This window comes from Pipistrellus hanaki (assembly GCF_964339955.1).
Source record: "Pipistrellus hanaki genome assembly, chromosome: 8".
NCBI classification, from domain to species: Eukaryota; Metazoa; Chordata; class Mammalia; order Chiroptera; family Vespertilionidae; genus Pipistrellus; species Pipistrellus hanaki.
In genome coordinates this window covers 79356548-79369363 of record NC_140510.1, presented here as the reverse complement: position 1 = coordinate 79369363, position 12816 = coordinate 79356548, and the positions used below count along the sequence as shown (strand labels likewise).

The following is a 12816-nucleotide window of genomic DNA, read 5'->3' as shown; positions in this document are numbered from 1 at the left end:
CCTTCATTTTAGGCGGGTTTATTTTTACAACTTCCAATAGAGTATGGTTTTCCACTAAAGCTAAGGGAGTTTTTTTGTTTTTTGTGTTTTTTTTTTGTATGAAGAACTTACCCAATGAAAATAGGTTTTCTTTGAATGTAGTGTCATCCATGTATGTTTGAGGTATATCTGTCTATATTCATGTCTATATATATGCATACACACAAACATGTATATGTATCTATTTTTTTTCTTTTATGCCAGCATGTAGCAGTTCATGCAGTTTGTTTCTCACATTGACTTATTCCCCACCTGCTTTCCCCTCAGAATTTGTGTAATTTGAATACCATGAGATGCAATAGAGTCTGGTTAAAAGACTTTGATATCCCATAATTCTAAATTAAAGTCTAGAGAAGTAGGTCATAGATGTGAATTGTGGGCAATTCCATCTCTCTGAGCCTCGACTGTTCATCTATAAAATGGGAGAACAATATCTCTTGCACAAAGTTTGTAAGAATCTAAAGCACTTCGGTTAATTATATGTATCTGCCTTATATCCTCACATAGATGATTAAAAAAAAAAAAAGGAAAAGAAAAGAAAAAGAAAAAAACTAACTAAAACATCCCATCCCAGAAGCTGAGTTAGCACACTTAAATGAGATGCATGAGATCCATATATTTTTCTTTAGGATCTTTTATGTTATCCAAAATTTCTTCAATGAACCTGTGCTGCTTTCATAATAAAAAAGCTGCAGTTTTTTTTTTTTTTTTAAAAATCCCTTTGCAAGTGCTAAAACATTACAAATTGCTACACAACTCAACGGTGAAAGGCTTGTTCTTGCTCATATTCTCTAGCTGTTTGATGGTATCTCACTGCCATTCCCCCAAGCCTCCAAGTCTGGCTTGCAGGAGGTCCTGCCTCATACTTCTTTATTTTTCACGTCTCCCAGAATGTCTGGCCTCATACTGTGCCAGCAGCAGGTGCACAGTGAATGCTTACTGAAATGAATAGGTATTATATAAAAACCTCTCTGCAAAACCACTCGGGAGAAGCAGCTGCTCAGGCAGCCAGCAGCTCTCAGGCGGGCGTCTTGGCCCTCCCGCCTGCTCAGGGCAGGTGGGCAACCCACGGCTTTCCCGCAGGAACGGGGCAGCCCGGCTGCTGACTTCATCTTCTGCCAGTCCCGCTGCCAGGAAAGCGCAGCTGAATGCTTGGAAAATGGAGTTGTTTCTGAAAGGAGTTTCTAGGTCTGGTTTGACCTAGATGATTGTGTTTTCTATTTATCTGTGAATAGGTGGGCCATTTCTTTCTTTCTTTTAAAAAAATATATATTTTATTGATTTTTTACAGAGAGGAAGAGAGAGGGATAGAGAGTTAGAAACATCGATGAGAGAGAATCAATCATCGATCAGCTGCCTCTTTCACACCCCACTGGGGATGTGCCCACAACCAAGGTACATGCCCTTGATAGGAATCGAACCTGAGACCTTTCAATCCGCAGGCTGATGCTCTATCCACTGAGCCAAACTGGTTTCGACCCATTTATTCCTTAATACCACTTTCGACCCATTTATTCCTTAATACACTTGGTATCAGTGTCCTATTGTTGCATTAACAAATGACCACAACCTTCATGTCTGAAAACAGAACAAATTTACCATCTTACAGTTCTGCAGGTCAGAGGTCTCCGGTGGATGGACAGGGCTGCATCCCCTCTGGAGACTTCTGGGAATCATCCACTTCCTTCTCTTTTGCAGCCTCTGGCAGCCAGCAATTTCTGGCTCACAGCCCTGCCTCATTCCGACCTCTACGTCTGTTGTCACATCTCTCTCTGCCTCTCCTGCCTCCTTTGTTCACATATAAGGACTCTTATAATGGATCATTCAGGTTACTCTCCCCATTATGAGATTCTTTATTCTCACAGACAAAATTCCCTTTGCCACATGAAGTAACACATTCACAGGTGCCAGGGATTCCAACGCACACCACCTGGGGGTATTATTCTGCCTACCACAATCACCTACTCCTCACCACCGCCCCATGCGCTCATATTTACTCGTGGGAATAAGACAGAACCTTGGGAATGACTCCATGTTTGTTCACGGACATGAAGACCAATCATTTGTCTTCCTTGCACTCATCTTCTACCTTTGCTAAGGACCAGGGAGTCCTGGAGCCTGTGACAGGACTGCAGTGGTCTGAAGCTTCTATTTCCAGATAAAAGAGCATTAGAACATCATTTCCCCTGAAACTGACATTTCCTTGTACTGGCTGACCCTTCACACACCTCTTTCTGCTTCTTGCCCCTGAGAGCCACGTTGCTGTTGTTGTTGGTCTCCCGGAGGGAATCCACTGTGTCTCCATATAGCAGCTTGATGGCCCTGACCAGCCGGGCACAGGAGCGGCTGTGGTGCAGGTAGCAGTGTGGGTGGCAGTAGTCAACATGGGTGCAGATAAAGCTTTGTTGATTGCACAGCAAGATCATGACCTGAAACACAGACATCACTGAGACTCAACCAGGCCACCAGAGGGCGCACAAAGTAGGAACATCTATGTGGGGTGGGAGATGGAAAGTGAGAATGTCAATGTTCCTCATTGGGTCCTGAGGCCACCATGATTCAATAATTCCCATGAGAGAACAAAGAGGTATAAGTCTTTATGTACTCGGCTTCTTTTGCTCTCTCCATTCACACTTGACAGAAAGATCTTTTTGAAACAATAAAAGTTAGTCTTCAAAAACTTTAAACCATTATTTTGAAGAATATGATTTCCATATATTTTCAAATGAAGATTCCGACCCTGAAATATTTCACAGTGTTTTTTCAGCTCTTCTATTTCGGAAGGAGCCAGGTAGAAGAGCATACACTGACAGAAGTTCGTGCTAAGGGATCTGGCTGACCTTTGAGAGCTGTGGGATGGTCTTTAACTCCAGCCCTCCTTTATGGAACTTGAACACAGTTCTGCATCTTCCACCCGGACCTCTGACCTTCAGCTGGGCCTTGAACTCCACTGTAGAGTTTTATTTCCTCTCTGCACAAGTTAACAATTTTCTTAGTCTTTTAGGCCATTCTAGCGCCTTACTTGTGGCTTGATCTGGCTCAAATCCTCACATCTCCTAGACTTCCCAACTTAGATTCCAGAAAAGAACTCAGTTGATTTAAAATAGTTATTTTAAGATAAGGAGTGAACTCTTCCATGCTTTTCCCAAAAGCCACTAGCATTCCTAGAGCTACAAGTGCACTAATCATCTGGATGCTTATGCACTAATCATCTGATGCACTAATCATCTGGATGATTATGCACTAATGCCTATGCACTAATGCCTATGCACTAATGCCTATGCACTAATCATCTGGATGCTTCCAATCTTCCTGAAACTAGAGCCCACCCAAACCCCTAACCTGGGAGAGACTGCATGCCATACTGGATAGAGAACAGACTCAAGACCAAAGCCACGACCGTGCTCTCAGTATCTGTGATAACCTGTATAAAACTGATCATGATGCCTTGCCTGTGTCACTCAAGCTGTGTTGACCACCAATCTGGCCTAGCCATTCATGATTTTTCCCTGACTTAAGGTGACCCAAAAGTCAGCCATAACAAAGACCCCTTGGTCTTAAACTTAAAAAAGAATACTACCCAGCAGAACACCGCTCACAGAGAATACTGAGAGGGTCCACTGAAATTTGAGCCTCTGTTTTTTCTTAGAGACTCAATTGGATTGGTGGCTTTAGTATAAGCTTTTGTCCTGCCCTCATGGATCTTTCCAGGTGCCCAAGGAAATTGATCTCAGGGTTCTTTCTGAGATTTCTACTCACATGAAGCCAGGACATGTTCCTGTGGTAATTTTCCTCCGTGCCGGCGGTACTCATTCCTTCGGGCTCGATGCTGGGCTCGCTTGCACTCCACGGACTCCCTTCTTCAAAAGAAAACACCAAGAGAGGTTACATTGTCCGGTCTCCTTGGGGAGCACGTGGTATGGTACATTCTCCATGCTTTTGAATCCCAGGGCAGACTACCATGGCCCAGTGGGTTTCAGGGCATAGCATCAATTTTAGTGGAGGAATACTGACAGGAGCTGTTCCCTTCACCACCAGCTGTACTGGCAATTACAAGGACATGTATGGCCCCTGTTAAGGTGGCTTCTGTTTTTAGACATGGAAGCAGAGAAAAAAACAAGGTCCAGTCCTTGAATGGCTGAGATGAGCAAGTGATTGGGTGAGTGTGCCCAAATGCATTCCAGACTGCCCAGACCTCACAGGTAGAGTTAAGCAGGGACACCAACCAACCTGCAGTGGCCACACCCAGCTACTGCCCCTCCACTGCTGTGCCTATGGCTGATGCTACTGTCCCTGCCATCACCTGGCTTTCCTGGCAGAGCTATTTCAAAGATGGGCAAGTGCCTGGGGAAAATTGAAGGGAATTTGAAAGCAAATGTGTCTAATCGTGGACAAAAAGGATTTCCTTCTGTGGGAACGTATGCAGGAGATAGATACCGCTCAGGAATTCACTCCTTAGTATACTAAATAATGAAGCTTTGTCCTCAAATCTAAAAGCTTTCTTGTTTTTTTTTCGTTTTTTTTTTTCCTATGACAAAACCATGCTTCTACTCTGGCTATTTTGACTCTACTGGTCAGGCTAAATTGACAGATTCAATTAATTGAATGACTCCCCTCCCTCTACCTGATGCTATCGCTTCAGTTTCAAACCTGAACCAAAAGAAGCCATGGTTTCTTTCTATTTTCTCTTTAAAACATACGCTGAATCTTAGCACATAAATTAGCTATTTTCAAAGGCAAGGGTCCCCACGGAGAAACCTTTCCTATTTGAAACTCGCTCCACATAGATAGACCGAGCTGCGATTTCGCAGGCTTGATTGGTAATTTATCGATAGTTCCTGACTGATTTCTGACACATTTTCACCTAGAAAGGAGATCTTTCTCTTTTGCTTCTCAGACAGGGACTGAATGACAAAGAAAGTGTGCTTCCACTTTTACTTAACAGTTAAATTCCAGGCAGTCAGTGAGTCCTATCAGCATGCTGCTTAACCTCCTTCCTTTCTGTTAAGATGATGACCAGAGCCCATAGGACTAACACATTTTGGGATTCTGAGTCTCTTTGGATCCTGCAGTGACAATCTCCACCCCCAATGCTCTGGTTGTACACAGACTTCACCTTCAAGGTTTATCTTTAGAGCATCTCTTCAGGGTGGGCAGAGAGGAAATAGAATTATTCTCGTTGTTTAGATGGAGAAAAATTCCTGAGACACTGACTTGCTGAAGGTCGCTAACTGTCAGCTCTAGACAATTGCCCCTCTCTGATATTTTGGTTGCTTTTAATGTGAAATAGAGACTTTAAAACATAAAGGACCTTTAGCTAGCTGTCTCCAAAAGAATATCTTTGTCTTGCTTTAAAGAAACATCGCGAATTCAAAACACTGCCTTTGTCATTAAAGTGTCTTCTCTCCCACATGTGTCTTCTACTCTGCGTCCTCACTGCTCAGACTGTGGACCTTGACTGCCGTGTCAACTCTACGTCTAGACTCCCAGCCTCCCACCCCAGAGGGAAACAGAATCTGCATCTTATCGAGACTCCCAGGTGCCTCATGTGCCCTCTCAGGGTTGGGCAGCCCTGCTCTAAGGGCAGTGTGGTTTTCAGACTGAAGGAATGGTCTAACCCAGTGGCCGGCAAACTCATCCGTCCACAGAGCCAAATATCCACAGGACAGCGATTGACATTTCTTTGGAGAGCCAAAATTTTTTAAAACTTAAACTTCTTCTAACGCCACTTCTTCAGCATAGAACTCGCCCAGGCCGGGGTATTTTGTGGAAGAGCCACGCTCAAGGGGCCAAAGAGCCTCATGTGGCTCGCGAGCCGCAGTTTGCCGACCCCGGGTCTAACCTATGGCTCTGGGAAAGGCACTTGGGCTGTTTCAGGATTTGGGCCCTGCCTTCCTGCCCCCCCACGTCCCTGCACACCCTCCTCTCTGTTACCTAGGTCAGCGACAGAGTCCCTGCTCGGGGACAGCTGCGGCTCCTCAGCCTCAGACTCTGAGTCCTGCCGTGATAGCTTGCTGCTCTTTAAGCTGCCGACCCGGCGGATGCTGGACAGGGAACCCCCCTTCTTCACCTGGAAACTGCGGGTTCCTTTAATCTGGAGCAGGCGGGAGCCTGCTATCCTGTTCTTCCTGCTGGGAACTGCATCGAAAGAATAAAATAGGGCTTCCCCCCCTGGGGGCTCCCCAGCCAGGTGAGGGCCACGCTCTCCCCAGCTCCTCCCTGCACAGCCTCCTGCCTGGTGGCCGGGATGGGATGGGCAGCGGGATGGGATGGGCAGCGGGATGGAGGGACCAGGACCCCACGCCCACACCAGGCGGGTCTGCTGGGCAGCTTCTTCCTGGGACACACAGCTCATCGGTGCTGGGAACAGCCGCCCCCTTTCTGGCCCCGGGTTCACAAGCATGAGGACGCCCTGGCAGAGCATTTGCCAGGGCTGTTAGTGCCTTCACATCGCAGGATGGCCGATTCAAAAGAACCGCAAACCGTGTGTGTTCGTTTCTCTCTGGAAATGGAACTCGCAGAGTCACGTGAGTTACGCAAACCCCTTCCTTTTGGAATACCTCCTGAAGAAATAAACACAAGCCCGAACCGGTTTGGCTCAGTGGATAGAGCGTCGGCCTGCGGACTGAAGGGTCCCAGGTTCCATTCCGGTCAGGAGCATGCACCTCGGTTGCGGGCACATCCCCAGTGGGGGGTGTGCAGGAGGCAGCTGATGGATGTTTCTCTCTCATCAGTGTTTCTAACTGTCTATCTCTCTCCCTTCCTCTCTTAAAAAGTCGATAAAGTATATATTTTTAAAAACACCAAAAAAAAGAAATAAACACAAGAGACGCTTCGCTCTCCAAAAGTCAGTGGTGGGTTCCGCTTAGCCCATCAGCAGAGGCACTGAAGAATCTGTTTCACTGGGTGCTTTGGGTGAACATGGATGCATTTTCCATGCACCTAGTGATTTCAGAGCAGCCTCCTCTCAGTCAAAAGGCTGGGTGAGCTGTGAGTCCACATGTTGGGACGCCCTGAGGCAACCTTACAGTCTCTACGTACCAAGGAGAACATGCATTTCTCATCTCCCGTGTTCTGGAAGAAACAGTCATCAGTGAGGAAAATAAATGGGTAACAAACACATGTTACATCTTTAGAACCTACTTTTTAAACCAAAAGCACCCTCGCTTCTCATGGTCATATACACACCTCTTTCCTTTTCTTCTGAGGATGTGGTGTGGTCACACACTGAATTTTGTAAGGGTGGAATGGAGTTTTCAGAGCCTAATGTCATTACCATGAGGGGGTCACTTTTGTAAGCTTTCCTTATTAAGACATGAACAAGATTTCCAATGAGTTATTTATGGCATAGCCATGAATATCTTTAAATTCCCTAGAGGGAAGATTGCATTTTAGTCTCGGATTTCTCACTCCGGAGAGTTCAGCTGAGGCTGGGACAGAACTCATACAGCCCTGTAAGATGCTAATGAAGTGTTTCCTTTTAATGCCATATAAAGGAGCCCAGAATAATTTCTGTTGGATCATGTGAAATGTTTAATCTTTGATTGACTCCTGTAATTGAGAAGGATGAAAATGATCACCACGCAGCTGGCAAAGACCTCATGGAGCTCAATGGACACATCTGGATAGAAGTTCACATCTGAAGAAAAATTTTTGCAGCACAGTTGGATAAGCTCCATAAAGACTAGAGACCATACTACTCTATTTTTAATTACAGCCCTCAACTCATCCACTGTATTTTTTTTCAATATTTATATTTAGGCTTAATAGAGACTTTATGGCCTACCTGAAATAAATTTGAAATAGTATATAATTATCATTTTTAGTGACCGTTAATACAATTTCATGTCAAAGAAGATTGGGAAGTGGAAACAAAAATGAGAGTTTTTTTTTTTTTTCATATTTTGTATAGAAGTATATTTAACATTCTTGGCTGATTTCATAATACAACCTGTTTTATTACCAAAGGTAATTGGAGATAACGCTGAAAAATTGGTGCTCAGCATTATGGCATTGACTTAAAAAAGGAAAGAAAAAAGAAAGAGAAAGAACTCATGGACGTGAACAATAGTGTGATGACTGTGGGAGGGGTGTAAAAGGGTTTGGGGGGATAAATAATCATTAAAGAAATAAAAAAAATAGAGAAAAAAGGAATATGGTATTGGTTATTTACAGAAGACACAACAGGTGGAGTTTGGATTTGGTATTGTTCCTAAAAAACATGAGTTGAGATTGCACATCATTGAATTTTAGTCCTTATCTCCATGACACAAGAACTAGCATGAAAGTGACACAAAGTCATCTAAATTAGACAAAACATCTCTTTATCCCTTTTTTTCCTCATCCCACATTATATCCATTAACAAGTCCTGCTGGCTCCACACATTAACATTTTATAGGGCTTTGAAAGCCCCATCACCTATTCCCCAGACTAATGTAACTAGTCCCCCCATTCCCACAGATCAACTCATCTTTTAAATACATGTATCATACATACACATATGATGTTACTGTTCTGGTCAAAACCTGCCAACAACTCTCTGATACACTAAGTAGAAAAAAGTTCTAAACATATCTACAGACCCCATTTAATTGCCCTCTGATCCCATCCCTCCTACCACCTTTCCCACCTCATCCTTTTCCACCCACGTTGGCCTTTTAGCCCTTCTTCAAACGCTCCAAGCTCATTCCTGCCCAAGAGCCTTGTTCTCGCTGCTGTCGCTGGAAAACTCCTCCCTCCGCCTCTGCATGACTGGCCCCTTCACAGGGTACAGGTCTCTCCTCAATGTCACTTATGGGGTCCTTCTCTGAACAACAGTTCCCCCAACTCTGGCTCACTACCAATCCTCTGGCCCTAATTTGTTTTTCTTAATACAACCCATCTCTATTAAAAAGTATTTAGTGTTACTCCCTATTATGTTGTTAACTTTTAGCTAATATAAACTAAAACATATGTGGGAAAATTTTCCTCTTCATGTCTGTTTTCTGGGAAAATGTAAGAGTGCCTCGCATTCAGTAGGTGCTCAATAGATGATTGTCCACTGATCAGAAATGTCTTGTGCATTGGAGTACCTGTCTTGGTTTGTATTTGGAATCTGGGTGAAATGATTTCGCAGACCCTGCCTGGAGATTTTAGGCAGAAATTTTTAGTTTAAAAATTATTTCACATTAGTTTTCCTCGGTAGAGTCTGAATAGTCCCCAGGTTGTTTATTTCAAGAACTTACATTTTTTGCTTTAATATAAACAGATGGTATGAAAATTTAAATAACATTTTTATAATCTAAGTTGATTTAGCAGCTTGAATCTGCTTATCAAAAGGACTAAGGAATATTTAGGAATCTTAAGGAGATTGTTGCTGAGCGGTAAGTGATATTTTATGGATATGTTCTCATTTTATTTATAGTTTCAGTCTTTTGCGCTTTACTTATTAAACAACTTTCATATATTAACATGGCTATTCTATGAAAAGAAAAAAATAGTAGGCATTTGAGTCTTTGAATATTAAGAGCAATTTATACAATAATAGTCATGAAATTAAAGTGTCCTTAAAGTTAACCTGATATTTTATTTTTTAAAATGGTGTAGAATTTACTCAGCTCAAGTTAACTATGTATTAGAAAATTTTATTTCAGCTACTTTAATAGTTAGCATAATAACTTCGAATGGACCAAAAATATCCCTTGGACTATGCTTAGAAGATGGAAACTTCTCATCATATATGATTATCCTTATCTGAAGCAGAAATATTTGAAAATATATTGACTTGGTATTTCTTCATGTGCAGAAATTGCTAAGATTTGGCTAAAAAATATTTGGTTCACCCTAAGTTCATTATGATATAACAATTACTTGCATTTTTAAAATGCCATGACTACAATCTTGAAATATTAGAAAATAATTATGTGTATGTCCATTCCATGAAAGGTTTTAAAGTCTTTAAATATTTAAAAGATTTTATGTTTTCTCTATTTAGGGCTATTCTTTTTAAGATTGTTCATTCCTTAAATCAGTGGTCTCAAACTTTCTAATGTCACGACCCTTTAATACAGTTCCTCATGTTGTGACCCCAACCATTAAATTATTTTCATTGCTACTTCATCACTGTAATTTTGCTACTTGTTAATGAATCGTAATGTAAATATCTGTGTTTTCTGATGGTCTTGGGTGACCCTGCTAGCGGTTCTTAACCTATTATAATAGAAAGGTTGAGAACCACTGCTTTCAATCATCAAACATTCATGGAGTCATTGTCTAATGGACACCAGAACGTACTAAGTCCATAAAATCCTCTTTGACTCTTTCTACAAATGTGCTCATGGTCTTTTAATTCAAATTCACTAGAAGAACACCAATATGCAGTGGAATTTAAGAAACAAAAAATCAGAAAGAGAAGTTAAAAGTTTAAAGGAGTCTCTAGAGAGCAACTTAAAACTTTGCAATCTTTACTTCAGCTCATGATAGATAAAAAAATTACAATTATTTACTGTGTGCCTATTATGTGCCAAGTACTGAGTTTATGTTTTATTTGCATAGACTCAAGTAAAGCTTTCAACAGCACAATAGGGTAGGTGTTATTAACCCAATTTTAAAGAGAAGAAAAACGGTGACTTGGGAGGTAAGTAACTTGGACAAGGTCACACAGCTAGTTACTATATTTTAGCATTTTAAGATGTACTTTTTTTCTCTCTCACATTTTAACATACCTGAAATTGACATTTGTCTGACAGTTGGCAAAAATTTAACATTACTGTCGCCACGTGGCAGTGGTGTCACATTGGATATTGCTTATATCCATGTGAACAAAAGCATCAGCAACAAACTCTACGGAACGGGTATCAATGTCTTTTAACTCCAAGAAGCGGAATGGTAGCTGAGTGGAGGAGTGGGTGACATGTCTGTCAGGTGTGTTGGGCAATATTACAGAAGCAGGGACTGAAGGCACACTAGCTTCATACAACTGAATCTTTCCTTAAGGCCTAACACCAATAGCTTTACTTCTTTTATAGACTAATTTGAAAATAATGTATTCGTAACATTTGGATGGCCCACAGGACAACATCCTTTTAAAAAAAAACACCCATGGACATTGACAATACTGAGTTGAAAGTGATTAAGAAATTTGAACTCTGAATTGAGGATAGTTTAGAAACCATTAGAGATTTACTTTTTTTTGGCTGCACAAAAATGATATAGACTGAAAATAAATTTTTACATATAATTAAGTCTGAAATTCTTTTTTCGATCAGAATGAAAGGCAAACTAAGCAATAAGAAAGTATCGTGTAAGAGCTGAATGGGAGTATTTTCCCTTTCTGTTGGTATATAAAGTAATGTTTCCCCATATGAATGATGGCATCTTGGATTCAGTGAGCTATGGAGAGCTGCTAGGCTGGCATTAGAACTGAGCCTCGGACCGAAGAGTCCAGCTCCCAACCAGAATGGTTTCCTACCTTATTGGATGGACACAGTACTGGATAGAGCCAACCGTCTTGGACGTCTTTGGGTAAACAATTCCGTAGGTTAGATCCCAGACCAAATATTCTACAAGAAACCCTGGAACGGGAAACGATCCTCACTCTTCCTTACCTTTCTTCTCCTCGACGCCTGCGTCGGATTTGAGGGTGTGGCTACTGCTGTGGAGCGAATCCTTTGAGTCTTCATTTTCATCCAGGACCCCGGCAAAGCTGATCTTCCTCTCATATCTGTGTCGGTCCAACTCAGGATCCAGACGAAGCCGGCAGCTCTCCAGGTCCTGAAATGTCAGAGGGAGACATGAATGCCGGCACTCCCAGCACTGCCGCAGTCTCCTGGCAGACCTCCCTGGGTTTTGAATGGCATAGAATTGCATTTAAACAGCCCCATTCGCCTTTACCTAATGCGAATTGTAGGCTGTGGCCTTAATAATAGTCATTGAATTTAAAAAAATGATACAAAAGACTTTCCTAACTCATTTTTTCCCTTTTCCTCACATGCTTCACCTTCCAAAAGCACAGACCTCATCCCGAATTTAGAACAAACTTATCTTCTCATTCTTTGTGCGTGGTTTAAACGGAAATTGGTATTTATCTGTTTATGTAATAATTACGCATTGAGTATGAATGTGTTAGGAGTGGGGGATAAAAAGAAGTGGTTTTTGTCCTAAAGGAAGTCAGAATTCCAAGGGAGAGAGTTGGGGAGGCACACAGTGATAAATCCCAAGGCCGAGAGACAGAGCAGGAGCTTAGAAACTGTGCTCGGAGGCTGTGGTTGGCAGAACAATGACCTTCCAGAGATGTCCATGCCTTAGCCCCTGGGACCTGGTGAACATGTTACTTTACATTGCAACAGGGACTTTGCACATGTGACTAAGATAGATGATTATCCTGGGATAGGTAGGCTTCACCTCATCGCACAAGTCTTTAAAAGTGGGGAGCTTTTCCAGGCTGTGGTCAGAGGAAGATTTAATGATGGAAGGAGGGTGACAGAGATGTTACGTTGCTGGCTTCGAAGATGGGGGGAGAGGCAATGAGCTAAGAATGGGTGGCCTCTGGAAGACAGAATGAGATCAAGGAAACAGACCCTTCCCTGGAGCCCCAGAAAGGCATGTGTGCAGTCTTGACAACACCTTGATTTTAATCTGGTGAGACCTGTGCAAAACTTCTGATCTCCAGAGCTATAAGATGATGTATTCGGCTATTTTAAACAACTGAAATTGTGGTAGTTTGTTATAGCAGAAATAGAAAACTAATAGAGAGGTAATGCTGGAGTTAAGGTTGAGGATTAAGTAAGGTTAGCTCA

The 12816-nt window shown here is 42.3% G+C and overlaps 1 protein-coding gene across 17 annotated transcripts in view; it reads right to left on the bottom strand.

Annotated features, from left to right (window-relative positions):
- UNC80 (unc-80 homolog, NALCN channel complex subunit) overlaps positions 1–12816 on the bottom strand; it is a 167642-nt gene that overhangs the window by 72526 nt on the left and 82300 nt on the right. For 13 of the 17 annotated variants that reach the window (XM_084893323.1, XM_084893324.1, XM_084893337.1 and 10 more), the window contains exons 26-29: positions 11626–11791; positions 5974–6177; positions 3799–3899; positions 2268–2468 (exon numbers count right to left, since the gene is read on the bottom strand). In XM_084893323.1, the coding sequence (XP_084749449.1) occupies positions 2268–2468; positions 3799–3899; positions 5974–6177; positions 11626–11791 (672 nt within the window). The remainder of the gene's footprint in view (positions 1–2267; positions 2469–3798; positions 3900–5973; positions 6178–11625; positions 11792–12816) is intronic. The other 4 variants (XM_084893328.1, XM_084893329.1, XM_084893330.1 and 1 more) reach the window with 1 other exon arrangement.